This window comes from Moschus berezovskii, chromosome 6 (genome assembly GCF_049115385.1).
Source record: "Moschus berezovskii isolate FMDL1 chromosome 6, NW_MosBer_1.0, whole genome shotgun sequence".
In the NCBI taxonomy this organism is placed as follows: Eukaryota; Metazoa; Chordata; class Mammalia; order Artiodactyla; family Moschidae; genus Moschus; species Moschus berezovskii.
The window spans coordinates 124,117,477-124,131,353 of NC_142465.1; the positions used below are offsets into that span (position 1 = coordinate 124,117,477).

General features: G+C 64.2%; 3 protein-coding genes across 3 annotated transcripts; all 3 read left to right on the forward strand.

Moving 5' to 3' along the window:
* The first annotated feature begins 359 nt into the window (after positions 1-359).
* LOC148777762 (ubiquitin carboxyl-terminal hydrolase 17-like protein 6) lies at positions 360-1,961 on the forward strand. The gene has a single exon (XM_088836782.1). The coding sequence runs from the start codon at positions 360-362 to the stop codon at positions 1,959-1,961; it is 1,602 nt and encodes a 533-aa protein (XP_088692908.1).
* A 2,986-nt stretch (positions 1,962-4,947) lies between these two features.
* LOC129536474 (ubiquitin carboxyl-terminal hydrolase 17-like protein 6) lies at positions 4,948-6,549 on the forward strand. Its single transcript, XM_088836783.1, has one exon. The coding sequence runs from the start codon at positions 4,948-4,950 to the stop codon at positions 6,547-6,549; it is 1,602 nt and encodes a 533-aa protein (XP_088692909.1).
* Positions 6,550-9,539: 2,990 nt separating this feature from the next.
* LOC129536507 (ubiquitin carboxyl-terminal hydrolase 17-like protein 6) lies at positions 9,540-11,141 on the forward strand. Its single transcript, XM_088836784.1, has one exon. The coding sequence runs from the start codon at positions 9,540-9,542 to the stop codon at positions 11,139-11,141; it is 1,602 nt and encodes a 533-aa protein (XP_088692910.1).
* Positions 11,142-13,877: the final 2,736 nt, after the last annotated feature.

A 13,877-nucleotide genomic window follows, 5' to 3' on the forward strand; every position in this document is an offset into this window, starting at 1 on the left:
CCCGCATCTGTGTGCTGAACTTGGAAGCCCCGCGGCGCATCTCCAGCGGGCAAGGCCGGAAGGAAGGCCAAATGCCCGCGAATAACACTCGCGTCCCGAGCCCTTTGGTCCGGGGGGCCAGGTCGGAAGTGCGTGCGGGGCTTGGTCAGGGGGAATTCCCCGAGAAGAGGGTGGGCGGTGGGATGTGGCGGGAGTGGGAGTGACACGCCCTCGGCCGCCTCAGCCAATGAGGAGCCTGCACGTGCGGGGGCGGGGCGGTGGGACAGCCCCCGAGGGGCCGAGGGGGCGGGGCCCGGGCCCTCTTTCGGAGGCCGGCCGTCGGAGGGAAGGAGGCGTCGTGGTGCAGCTGCAGGTAGGAGATGGAAACCCTCGTGGGCCTTGTTGGCAGAGACCCGGGGGCTGCTTCTGAGCACGGGGGAGGTGCGGGTCGGTCTCCCTTCCACGCCTTCCCCGGAGGGCAAGGTTGTCGGCCCAGCGCCGCTGGTGCGGATGCCCTTCGGGGACCCTCTGTCCCCGAGGGGCCGTCGCCGGCGGTTGGGGGCCCCCAGCGGGGTGACTTGGCTCCTGGGTCAGCAGGGCCGGCGCCCGGCCAGGAAGTCGCCCTGAGGTGGAGGGGGCCGTGGGGGGTGGGGGCTGGGCTTCAGAACCTGGGGAACACCTGCTACGTGAATGCGGCGCTGCAGTGTCTGAGCCACACGCCGCCCCTGGCCAGCTGGATGGTGTCCCAGCGGCACGCCGCCCTCTGTCCGGCCCGCAGCCCCTGCAGGCTCTGTGCCGTGCGAGCTCACGTGACCCGAGCCCTCCTTCACGCGGGAGAGGTGATCCGGCCCCGCAAGGCCCTGCTGGCGGGCTTCCACAGACACCAGCAGGAAGATGCCCACGAGTTTCTGATGTTCACTCTGAATGCCATGCAGCACGGGTGCTTGAGTGCACCCCAGCCGTCGGGCCACCCCTCCGAGGACACCACCCTCGTCCGTCAGATCTTCGGCGGGACCTGGAGGTCTCAGGTCCAGTGTCTCCGCTGCCTCGGTGTCTCGGACACGTTCGACCCTTATCTGGACATCAGCCTGGATATCTCGGCGGCTGAGAGCGTGGAGCAAGCGCTGAGAGAGCTGGTGAAGCCCGAGAAGCTGGACGCCGAAAATGCCTATGACTGTGGCATTTGTCTCCGGAAGGTGCCTGCCACCAAGAGGTTGACTCTGCACGGCACCTCCCAGGTCCTGGTGCTGGTGCTGAAGCGGTTCACGCAGGTGAACGGGGCCAAAAGGGCTCAGGAGGTGCGCTATCCCCAGTGCCTCGACGTGCAGCCCTACACGTCTGAGCGGAAGGCGGGGCCCCTGGGCTACGTGCTCTATGCCGTGCTGGTGCACTCCGGGTGGAGTTGTGAGCGAGGACACTACTTCTGTTACGTCCGAGCGGGCAACGGCCAGTGGTATAAGATGGACGATGCCAAGGTGACCGCCTGTGACGAGACCGCTGCCCTGAGCCAGAGTGCCTACGTCCTCTTCTACGCCCGGGAGGGTGCGTTGGAAGGGGGCGCTGGGCGAGGGGCAGCGGCCCCCCTCGGGGCAGACCCCACAGACCCCGGGCAGCCTGCAGGAGACGCCAGCGGCAGAGCTCCTGGGTCGGAGGTGTCCCCGGGGGACACAGAGGTCGAAGGGATGAGCTTAGAGCAGTGGAGACGCCTGCAAGAACACAACCGACCCAAGCCGGCCTTCGACCTCCGGAAGATCCAGTCCGCCCTGCCTGCCGGCGCAGTCGTGATTCACCACTCCAGAGGCGGAGGAGGGAGAAACCGCACGCCCCCCGAACAGGAGCACGACCTGCGCGACCGTCCCGCCACGGACAGCCCGCCTCTGGGGCCGACAAACGTGGGCAACGGCCCTTGTGCCAGCGGGAGGGCCAGAGCGACCAAGGGGAAGAACAAGAAGCCGCGGCCGTCGCTGGGGCTGTGGCGGTAGGCAGGCTCTGCCGCACGTGCGTGCAGGCGCCCACGCACACGCTGTGTGCGGCACGCCCTGAGGGACGCACCCGACAGTTCCCACGAGGATCCAGTTCCTCTCAGCGGCGGCGGCGGCGGCGGCGTTTGTGAGGCAGCCTCCCGGGGCCTCGGTGTTCAGCTTGGGACGTGTTCGTGCCTGAGCGGCTGAGCTCTGGAGCGCTGGCTCTGCGGGGAAGTCGCTGGAGAGGATGGGGGTGCATGACCGGGCCCGAGCCCGGTCCGAGGGCCTTCCCACTTCTGCGGGGGTGGCGGGAGAGTCCTCTCTGGCTGGGGCCTGTGTGGGTTTGCCTCTCTTTCCCCGTCTCCTCTCACTGGCCGCACCGCTGGCCTCTGGTGAGTGAGGGACGCGGCCCGGAGACGCCTGCCAGAACGCTCACAGCCAGCCAGCCAGCCAGCCGAGCACGGAGACGATCTCCGGAGCCCTTCGGGGGGCAGGGAGGAGCGGGTGCAGGTCCGTGAATCGTCTCCTTCCGGCCGGTCAGGCCCTCGGAAACGCCCCACACGTCGCGCAGCGTCCGGGGAGAAGATGGGCAAGCAGTCTTTACGGGTGGCCGTCCTTGGGAGGCCCAGGGCTACTCGGGAAAGGGTGCGGCACGAATGACGCGGGCATCCGTGCGTCACCGGCACAACAGTCATCCGCAGAGACCCCTGGGGCTCCATTTCCGGTGCACGGAGGATGCTGGAGACGCTCCAAGTGCCGAACGGGAGCAGCGACCCACAGTGCCACGGGCGCCCCCCACGGGCGCCACCGGCACCGCCACGCAGGCCAAGGGGAGAAGGGTCACCCGGCGGGTCCCGGAGAAACCTCTCCACCAGCACTGCGCTGGTGCCCGAGCGGAGACACGTCATGCGGCCTTCATTTCCGAAGGCAGAGGTCCTCCGCGCCGCCCTGGGGAAAGACCCAAGCCCGACCAAGACTGGGAGAGCAAGTCAACTGGACTTCCGACCCTGCCCGTCCTGTGTGTCAGTCAGTTGTCTCGTCCAGCTTGGCCCCGGACAAACGCCGCTGGACGCGAGGAGACGCGGCCGGCCTCCAAAGTGTCCGGGGCGGTGGCGACACTGTCCTCCCCTAGCTGCTTTCTCGACTGCCTCATGATCCCGTGACCCGGTGGAGGGGCGCCCGAGCACCCTTACCGGTCACCTCTTGCGTCTCATTTCTTTTTCCTGGCTGTTGGCTTCAAACCCCCAAACCCTCCATCAAACGGCAGCTCGGGGAATTTGCGATTTAGCCTCTCAGACCTCGAGGGACAACTGTGGCTGCTGACTGCGCTGGTCGGCTTGGCGAGGATCGGAGAACGTTCCGATGGCTTGTTTCCCCCGCACGGTTACCTGCACCGCACCAAGCGGAGAGGAAGAAGAATGCCGGGGCAGTCTCTTGCCCCAAGGACACGAGCAAGCGTGCCCTGGACGAGGAAGTGGAGCCACCCGCAGCCCGCCCCCCTCGTCACCACCCGTCTTCCTCCGCCCCAGCGCCTCAAATGGACTTACTGCTTGCCCCATCCACACCCTCTGAAGAAGAAGAAGAGAAAGGAGAAGACTGGCGATTGGAGCGGCGTGGCCGAGGGCATGGGAGGGTGGGGAAATCCGCGCAAAAGAGAGAAAAAGCCCGGCTGATCTGGCTTCTCTGTGCCATGGGAAGGAGGCAAAAGGGCAGCAAGGGTGTGAGCGCTTGGATGATAAGGCACAAAGCCGTAGGGTCCTGGGAGGGGGTGGGGGAGCGGGAGGTGGGAGGGGTGCAATAGGCTGAGGAGGAAAGCGGGGTCAGGGCCGTCCTTTCCTAGTAAGGACCAACGGAATCAACACTTCAGCTGTGGTAAACCCGTGGACTGTGGAACCCACAGAGGCCCGGAAGGCAAGCATAACGTCCAGGACGGGAGAGCAAACAAACACACGTGTCACACACCAAGAAGGAAACCAACAAGTCATCCTCCCCCAGGACGGAAATCTTTTGTTTACCTTGAGTTATAGAGCGTTTGGAGCCCCTGAATTGGAGAGACGACTCTACGAGGCAGCTAGTGTATTTAAAACAGGGAAAGAGAATGAAAGCAACAAAAAGATAATAAAATGAACACAAAACCCAAGAAAAAAGTTTAAAAGAGAAAGGGAAAAACGAAAACAAAAACCACAAAAAAACCCCAAAACCAACCAACCAACCAACCAAAGGAAAAACCCCCGCAAAATGGAAGGAGGAAAAGGAAGCAAAAAAGGCCACGGAGAGAGAAAAGGAGCTGAAGAAAGGAATCCAAAGTTGCAGCAAGCCCATGCCTTTGTAAATGAGCTCGCTTTGGGTCGTGACCCACGGCCCTGAAGGGAGGAAAACGTATGTGCCAGACTCCCGGCGTCTTTCGGTGCCAGGACCCCGAACGCTAGAAGAGTGGCGAGTGAGAAACCATAGAACATGGAGTGGCCCTCACTCGAGAGCCAAGTTGAGGCAAGGGTTTAGTGTTGTCCGAGGAGGGGTTGTCCTCAGGCAGGGGTCTGGGGTGGGGATGACCGGTAAAGGGGAGCGGGCAGGTGGGCGGACAGGTGTGCGTTTCCACAAGTGTGTTAGGATCTGAATGGTGAGCCCACGGAATTCCTCCCCAGCCCGCATCTGTGTGCTGAACTTGGAAGCCCCGCGGCGCATCTCCAGCGGGCAAGGCCGGAAGGAAGGCCAAATGCCCGCGAATAACACTCGCGTCCCGAGCCCTTTGGTCCGGGGGGCCAGGTCGGAAGTGCGTGCGGGGCTTGGTCAGGGGGAATTCCCCGAGAAGAGGGTGGGCGGTGGGATGTGGCGGGAGTGGGAGTGACACGCCCTCGGCCGCCTCAGCCAATGAGGAGCCTGCACGTGCGGGGGCGGGGCGGTGGGACAGCCCCCGAGGGGCCGAGGGGGCGGGGCCCGGGCCCTCTTTCGGAGGCCGGCCGTCGGAGGGAAGGAGGCGTCGTGGTGCAGCTGCAGGTAGGAGATGGAAACCCTCGTGGGCCTTGTTGGCAGAGACCCGGGGGCTGCTTCTGAGCACGGGGGAGGTGCGGGTCGGTCTCCCTTCCACGCCTTCCCCGGAGGGCAAGGTTGTCGGCCCAGCGCCGCTGGTGCGGATGCCCTTCGGGGACCCTCTGTCCCCGAGGGGCCGTCGCCGGCGGTTGGGGGCCCCCAGCGGGGTGACTTGGCTCCTGGGTCAGCAGGGCCGGCGCCCGGCCAGGAAGTCGCCCTGAGGTGGAGGGGGCCGTGGGGGGTGGGGGCTGGGCTTCAGAACCTGGGGAACACCTGCTACGTGAATGCGGCGCTGCAGTGTCTGAGCCACACGCCGCCCCTGGCCAGCTGGATGGTGTCCCAGCGGCACGCCGCCCTCTGTCCGGCCCGCAGCCCCTGCAGGCTCTGTGCCGTGCGAGCTCACGTGACCCGAGCCCTCCTTCACGCGGGAGAGGTGATCCGGCCCCGCAAGGCCCTGCTGGCGGGCTTCCACAGACACCAGCAGGAAGATGCCCACGAGTTTCTGATGTTCACTCTGAATGCCATGCAGCACGGGTGCTTGAGTGCACCCCAGCCGTCGGGCCACCCCTCCGAGGACACCACCCTCGTCCGTCAGATCTTCGGCGGGACCTGGAGGTCTCAGGTCCAGTGTCTCCGCTGCCTCGGTGTCTCGGACACGTTCGACCCTTATCTGGACATCAGCCTGGATATCTCGGCGGCTGAGAGCGTGGAGCAAGCGCTGAGAGAGCTGGTGAAGCCCGAGAAGCTGGACGCCGAAAATGCCTATGACTGTGGCATTTGTCTCCGGAAGGTGCCTGCCACCAAGAGGTTGACTCTGCACGGCACCTCCCAGGTCCTGGTGCTGGTGCTGAAGCGGTTCACGCAGGTGAACGGGGCCAAAAGGGCTCAGGAGGTGCGCTATCCCCAGTGCCTCGACGTGCAGCCCTACACGTCTGAGCGGAAGGCGGGGCCCCTGGGCTACGTGCTCTATGCCGTGCTGGTGCACTCCGGGTGGAGTTGTGAGCGAGGACACTACTTCTGTTACGTCCGAGCGGGCAACGGCCAGTGGTATAAGATGGACGATGCCAAGGTGACCGCCTGTGACGAGACCGCTGCCCTGAGCCAGAGTGCCTACGTCCTCTTCTACGCCCGGGAGGGTGCGTTGGAAGGGGGCGCTGGGCGAGGGGCAGCGGCCCCCCTCGGGGCAGACCCCACAGACCCCGGGCAGCCTGCAGGAGACGCCAGCGGCAGAGCTCCTGGGTCGGAGGTGTCCCCGGGGGACACAGAGGTCGAAGGGATGAGCTTAGAGCAGTGGAGACGCCTGCAAGAACACAACCGACCCAAGCCGGCCTTCGACCTCCGGAAGATCCAGTCCGCCCTGCCTGCCGGCGCAGTCGTGATTCACCACTCCAGAGGCGGAGGAGGGAGAAACCGCACGCCCCCCGAACAGGAGCACGACCTGCGCGACCGTCCCGCCACGGACAGCCCGCCTCTGGGGCCGACAAACGTGGGCAACGGCCCTTGTGCCAGCGGGAGGGCCAGAGCGACCAAGGGGAAGAACAAGAAGCCGCGGCCGTCGCTGGGGCTGTGGCGGTAGGCAGGCTCTGCCGCACGTGCGTGCAGGCGCCCACGCACACGCTGTGTGCGGCACGCCCTGAGGGACGCACCCGACAGTTCCCACGAGGATCCAGTTCCTCTCAGCGGCGGCGGCGGCGGCGGCGGCGGCGTTTGTGAGGCAGCCTCCCGGGGCCTCGGTGTTCAGCTTGGGACGTGTTCGTGCCTGAGCGGCTGAGCTCTGGAGCGCTGGCTCTGCGGGGAAGTCGCTGGAGAGGATGGGGGTGCATGACCGGCCCGAGCCCGGTCCGAGGGCCTTCCCACTTCTGCGGGGGTGGCGGGAGAGTCCTCTCTGGCTGGGGCCTGTGTGGGTTTGCCTCTCTTTCCCCGTCTCCTCTCACTGGCCGCACCGCTGGCCTCTGGTGAGTGAGGGACGCGGCCCGGAGACGCCTGCCAGAACGCTCACAGCCAGCCAGCCAGCCAGCCGAGCACGGAGACGATCTCCGGAGCCCTTCGGGGGGCAGGGAGGAGCGGGTGCAGGTCCGTGAATCGTCTCCTTCCGGCCGGTCAGGCCCTCGGAAACGCCCCACACGTCGCGCAGCGTCCGGGGAGAAGATGGGCAAGCAGTCTTTACGGGTGGCCGTCCTTGGGAGGCCCAGGGCTACTCGGGAAAGGGTGCGGCACGAATGACGCGGGCATCCGTGCGTCACCGGCACAACAGTCATCCGCAGAGACCCCTGGGGCTCCATTTCCGGTGCACGGAGGATGCTGGAGACGCTCCAAGTGCCGAACGGGAGCAGCGACCCACAGTGCCACGGGCGCCCCCCACGGGCGCCACCGGCACCGCCACGCAGGCCAAGGGGAGAAGGGTCACCCGGCGGGTCCCGGAGAAACCTCTCCACCAGCACTGCGCTGGTGCCCGAGCGGAGACACGTCATGCGGCCTTCATTTCCGAAGGCAGAGGTCCTCCGCGCCGCCCTGGGGAAAGACCCAAGCCCGACCAAGACTGGGAGAGCAAGTCAACTGGACTTCCGACCCTGCCCGTCCTGTGTGTCAGTCAGTTGTCTCGTCCAGCTTGGCCCCGGACAAACGCCGCTGGACGCGAGGAGACGCGGCCGGCCTCCAAAGTGTCCGGGGCGGTGGCGACACTGTCCTCCCCTAGCTGCTTTCTCGACTGCCTCATGATCCCGTGACCCGGTGGAGGGGCGCCCGAGCACCCTTACCGGTCACCTCTTGCGTCTCATTTCTTTTTCCTGGCTGTTGGCTTCAAACCCCCAAACCCTCCATCAAACGGCAGCTCGGGGAATTTGCGATTTAGCCTCTCAGACCTCGAGGGACAACTGTGGCTGCTGACTGCGCTGGTCGGCTTGGCGAGGATCGGAGAACGTTCCGATGGCTTGTTTCCCCCGCACGGTTACCTGCACCGCACCAAGCGGAGAGGAAGAAGAATGCCGGGGCAGTCTCTTGCCCCAAGGACACGAGCAAGCGTGCCCTGGACGAGGAAGTGGAGCCACCCGCAGCCCGCCCCCCTCGTCACCACCCGTCTTCCTCCGCCCCAGCGCCTCAAATGGACTTACTGCTTGCCCCATCCACACCCTCTGAAGAAGAAGAAGAGAAAGGAGAAGACTGGCGATTGGAGCGGCGTGGCCGAGGGCATGGGAAGGTGGGGAAATCCGCGCAAAAGAGAGAAAAAGCCCGGCTGATCTGGCTTCTCTGTGCCATGGGAAGGAGGCAAAAGGGCAGCAAGGGTGTGAGCGCTTGGATGATAAGGCACAAAGCCGTAGGGTCCTGGGAGGGGGTGGGGGAGCGGGAGGTGGGAGGGGTGCAATAGGCTGAGGAGGAAAGCGGGGTCAGGGCCGTCCTTTCCTAGTAAGGACCAACGGAATCAACACTTCAGCTGTGGTAAACCCGTGGACTGTGGAACCCACAGAGGCCCGGAAGGCAAGCATAACGTCCAGGACGGGAGAGCAAACAAACACACGTGTCACACACCAAGAAGGAAACCAACAAGTCATCCTCCCCCAGGACGGAAATCTTTTGTTTACCTTGAGTTATAGAGCGTTTGGAGCCCCTGAATTGGAGAGACGACTCTACGAGGCAGCTAGTGTATTTAAAACAGGGAAAGAGAATGAAAGCAACAAAAAGATAATAAAATGAACACAAAACCCGAGAAAAAAGTTTAAAAGAGAAAGGGAAAAACGAAAACAAAAACCACAAAAAACCCCAAAACCAACCAACCAACCAACCAAAGGAAAAACCCCCGCAAAATGGAAGGAGGAAAAGGAAGCAAAAAAGGCCACGGAGAGAGAAAAGGAGCTGAAGAAAGGAATCCAAAGTTGCAGCAAGCCCATGCCTTTGTAAATGAGCTCGCTTTGGGTCGTGACCCACGGCCCTGAAGGGAGGAAAACGTATGTGCCAGACTCCCGGCGTCTTTCGGTGCCAGGACCCCGAACGCTAGAAGAGTGGCGAGTGAGAAACCATAGAACATGGAGTGGCCCTCACTCGAGAGCCAAGTTGAGGCAAGGGTTTAGTGTTGTCCGGGGAGGGGTTGTCCTCAGGCAGGGGTCTGGGGTGGGGATGACCGGTAAAGGGGAGCGGGCAGGTGGGCGGACAGGTGTGCGTTTCCACAAGTGTGTTAGGATCTGAATGGTGAGCCCACGGAATTCCTCCCCAGCCCGCATCTGTGTGCTGAACTTGGAAGCCCCGCGGCGCATCTCCAGCGGGCAAGGCCGGAAGGAAGGCCAAATGCCCGCGAATAACACTCGCGTCCCGAGCCCTTTGGTCCGGGGGGCCAGGTCGGAAGTGCGTGCGGGGCTTGGTCAGGGGGAATTCCCCGAGAAGAGGGTGGGCGGTGGGATGTGGCGGGAGTGGGAGTGACACGCCCTCGGCCGCCTCAGCCAATGAGGAGCCTGCACGTGCGGGGGCGGGGCGGTGGGACAGCCCCCGAGGGGCCGAGGGGGCGGGGCCCGGGCCCTCTTTCGGAGGCCGGCCGTCGGAGGGAAGGAGGCGTCGTGGTGCAGCTGCAGGTAGGAGATGGAAACCCTCGTGGGCCTTGTTGGCAGAGACCCGGGGGCTGCTTCTGAGCACGGGGGAGGTGCGGGTCGGTCTCCCTTCCACGCCTTCCCCGGAGGGCAAGGTTGTCGGCCCAGCGCCGCTGGTGCGGATGCCCTTCGGGGACCCTCTGTCCCCGAGGGGCCGTCGCCGGCGGTTGGGGGCCCCCAGCGGGGTGACTTGGCTCCTGGGTCAGCAGGGCCGGCGCCCGGCCAGGAAGTCGCCCTGAGGTGGAGGGGGCCGTGGGGGGTGGGGGCTGGGCTTCAGAACCTGGGGAACACCTGCTACGTGAATGCGGCGCTGCAGTGTCTGAGCCACACGCCGCCCCTGGCCAGCTGGATGGTGTCCCAGCGGCACGCCGCCCTCTGTCCGGCCCGCAGCCCCTGCAGGCTCTGTGCCGTGCGAGCTCACGTGACCCGAGCCCTCCTTCACGCGGGAGAGGTGATCCGGCCCCGCAAGGCCCTGCTGGCGGGCTTCCACAGACACCAGCAGGAAGATGCCCACGAGTTTCTGATGTTCACTCTGAATGCCATGCAGCACGGGTGCTTGAGTGCACCCCAGCCGTCGGGCCACCCCTCCGAGGACACCACCCTCGTCCGTCAGATCTTCGGCGGGACCTGGAGGTCTCAGGTCCAGTGTCTCCGCTGCCTCGGTGTCTCGGACACGTTCGACCCTTATCTGGACATCAGCCTGGATATCTCGGCGGCTGAGAGCGTGGAGCAAGCGCTGAGAGAGCTGGTGAAGCCCGAGAAGCTGGACGCCGAAAATGCCTATGACTGTGGCATTTGTCTCCGGAAGGTGCCTGCCACCAAGAGGTTGACTCTGCACGGCACCTCCCAGGTCCTGGTGCTGGTGCTGAAGCGGTTCACGCAGGTGAACGGGGCCAAAAGGGCTCAGGAGGTGCGCTATCCCCAGTGCCTCGACGTGCAGCCCTACACGTCTGAGCGGAAGGCGGGGCCCCTGGGCTACGTGCTCTATGCCGTGCTGGTGCACTCCGGGTGGAGTTGTGAGCGAGGACACTACTTCTGTTACGTCCGAGCGGGCAACGGCCAGTGGTATAAGATGGACGATGCCAAGGTGACCGCCTGTGACGAGACCGCTGCCCTGAGCCAGAGTGCCTACGTCCTCTTCTACGCCCGGGAGGGTGCGTTGGAAGGGGGCGCTGGGCGAGGGGCAGCGGCCCCCCTCGGGGCAGACCCCACAGACCCCGGGCAGCCTGCAGGAGACGCCAGCGGCAGAGCTCCTGGGTCGGAGGTGTCCCCGGGGGACACAGAGGTCGAAGGGATGAGCTTAGAGCAGTGGAGACGCCTGCAAGAACACAACCGACCCAAGCCGGCCTTCGACCTCCGGAAGATCCAGTCCGCCCTGCCTGCCGGCGCAGTCGTGATTCACCACTCCAGAGGCGGAGGAGGGAGAAACCGCACGCCCCCCGAACAGGAGCACGACCTGCGCGACCGTCCCGCCACGGACAGCCCGCCTCTGGGGCCGACAAACGTGGGCAACGGCCCTTGTGCCAGCGGGAGGGCCAGAGCGACCAAGGGGAAGAACAAGAAGCCGCGGCCGTCGCTGGGGCTGTGGCGGTAGGCAGGCTCTGCCGCACGTGCGTGCAGGCGCCCACGCACACGCTGTGTGCGGCACGCCCTGAGGGACGCACCCGACAGTTCCCACGAGGATCCAGTTCCTCTCAGCGGCGGCGGCGGCGGCGGCGTTTGTGAGGCAGCCTCCCGGGGCCTCGGTGTTCAGCTTGGGACGTGTTCGTGCCTGAGCGGCTGAGCTCTGGAGCGCTGGCTCTGCGGGGAAGTCGCTGGAGAGGATGGGGGTGCATGACCGGGCCCGAGCCCGGTCCGAGGGCCTTCCCACTTCTGCGGGGGTGGCGGGAGAGTCCTCTCTGGCTGGGGCCTGTGTGGGTTTGCCTCTCTTTCCCCGTCTCCTCTCACTGGCCGCACCGCTGGCCTCTGGTGAGTGAGGGACGCGGCCCGGAGACGCCTGCCAGAACGCTCACAGCCAGCCAGCCAGCCAGCCGAGCACGGAGACGATCTCCGGAGCCCTTCGGGGGGCAGGGAGGAGCGGGTGCAGGTCCGTGAATCGTCTCCTTCCGGCCGGTCAGGCCCTCGGAAACGCCCCACACGTCGCGCAGCGTCCGGGGAGAAGATGGGCAAGCAGTCTTTACGGGTGGCCGTCCTTGGGAGGCCCAGGGCTACTCGGGAAAGGGTGCGGCACGAATGACGCGGGCATCCGTGCGTCACCGGCACAACAGTCATCCGCAGAGACCCCTGGGGCTCCATTTCCGGTGCACGGAGGATGCTGGAGACGCTCCAAGTGCCGAACGGGAGCAGCGACCCACAGTGCCACGGGCGCCCCCCACGGGCGCCACCGGCACCGCCACGCAGGCCAAGGGGAGAAGGGTCACCCGGCGGGTCCCGGAGAAACCTCTCCACCAGCACTGCGCTGGTGCCCGAGCGGAGACACGTCATGCGGCCTTCATTTCCGAAGGCAGAGGTCCTCCGCGCCGCCCTGGGGAAAGACCCAAGCCCGACCAAGACTGGGAGAGCAAGTCAACTGGACTTCCGACCCTGCCCGTCCTGTGTGTCAGTCAGTTGTCTCGTCCAGCTTGGCCCCGGACAAACGCCGCTGGACGCGAGGAGACGCGGCCGGCCTCCAAAGTGTCCGGGGCGGTGGCGACACTGTCCTCCCCTAGCTGCTTTCTCGACTGCCTCATGATCCCGTGACCCGGTGGAGGGGCGCCCGAGCACCCTTACCGGTCACCTCTTGCGTTTCATTTCTTTTTCCTGGCTGTTGGCTTCAAACCCCCAAACCCTCCATCAAACGGCAGCTCGGGGAATTTGCGATTTAGCCTCTCAGACCTCGAGGGACAACTGTGGCTGCTGACTGCGCTGGTCGGCTTGGCGAGGATCGGAGAACGTTCCGATGGCTTGTTTCCCCCGCACGGTTACCTGCACCGCACCAAGCGGAGAGGAAGAAGAATGCCGGGGCAGTCTCTTGCCCCAAGGACACGAGCAAGCGTGCCCTGGACGAGGAAGTGGAGCCACCCGCAGCCCGCCCCCCTCGTCACCACCCGTCTTCCTCCGCCCCAGCGCCTCAAATGGACTTACTGCTTGCCCCATCCACACCCTCTGAAGAAGAAGAAGAGAAAGGAGAAGACTGGCGATTGGAGCGGCGTGGCCGAGGGCATGGGAAGGTGGGGAAATCCGCGCAAAAGAGAGAAAAAGCCCGGCTGATCTGGCTTCTCTGTGCCATGGGAAGGAGGCAAAAGGGCAGCAAGGGTGTGAGCGCTTGGATGATAAGGCACAAAGCCGTAGGGTCCTGGGAGGGGGTGGGGGAGCGGGAGGTGGGAGGGGTGCAATAGGCTGAGGAGGAAAGCGGGGTCAGGGCCGTCCTTTCCTAGTAAGGACCAACGGAATCAACACTTCAGCTGTGGTAAACCCGTGGACTGTGGAACCCACAGAGGCCCGGAAGGCAAGCATAACGTCCAGGACGGGAGAGCAAACAAACACACGTGTCACACACCAAGAAGGAAACCAACAAGTCATCCTCCCCCAGGACGGAAATCTTTTGTTTACCTTGAGTTATAGAGCGTTTGGAGCCCCTGAATTGGAGAGACGACTCTACGAGGCAGCTAGTGTATTTAAAACAGGGAAAGAGAATGAAAGCAACAAAAAGATAATAAAATGAACACAAAACCCGAGAAAAAAGTTTAAAAGAGAAAGGGAAAAACGAAAACAAAAACCACAAAAAACCCCAAAACCAACCAACCAACCAACCAAAGGAAAAACCCCCGCAAAATGGAAGGAGGAAAAGGAAGCAAAAAAGGCCACGGAGAGAGAAAAGGAGCTGAAGAAAGGAATCCAAAGTTGCAGCAAGCCCATGCCTTTGTAAATGAGCTCGCTTTGGGTCGTGACCCACGGCCCTGAAGGGAGGAAAACGTATGTGCCAGACTCCCGGCGTCTTTCGGTGCCAGGACCCCGAACGCTAGAAGAGTGGCGAGTGAGAAACCATAGAACATGGAGTGGCCCTCACTCGAGAGCCAAGTTGAGGCAAGGGTTTAGTGTTGTCCGGGGAGGGGTTGTCCTCAGGCAGGGGTCTGGGGTGGGGATGACCGGTAAAGGGGAGCGGGCAGGTGGGCGGACAGGTGTGCGTTTCCACAAGTGTGTTAGGATCTGAATGGTGAGCCCACGGAATTCCTCCCCAGCCCGCATCTGTGTGCTGAACTTGGAAGCCCCGCGGCGCATCTCCAGCGGGCAAGGCCGGAAGGAAGGCCAAATGCCCGCGAATAACACTCGCGTCCCGAGCCCTTTGGTC

Bases quoted from the DNA above. Each gene is read 5' to 3' on its own strand.
- LOC129536507 (XM_088836784.1), top strand. From the start codon at position 9,540: ATGGAAACCCTCGTGGGCCTTGTTGGCAGAGACCCGGGGGCTGCTTCT.
- LOC148777762 (XM_088836782.1), top strand. From the start codon at position 360: ATGGAAACCCTCGTGGGCCTTGTTGGCAGAGACCCGGGGGCTGCTTCT.
- LOC129536474 (XM_088836783.1), top strand. From the start codon at position 4,948: ATGGAAACCCTCGTGGGCCTTGTTGGCAGAGACCCGGGGGCTGCTTCT.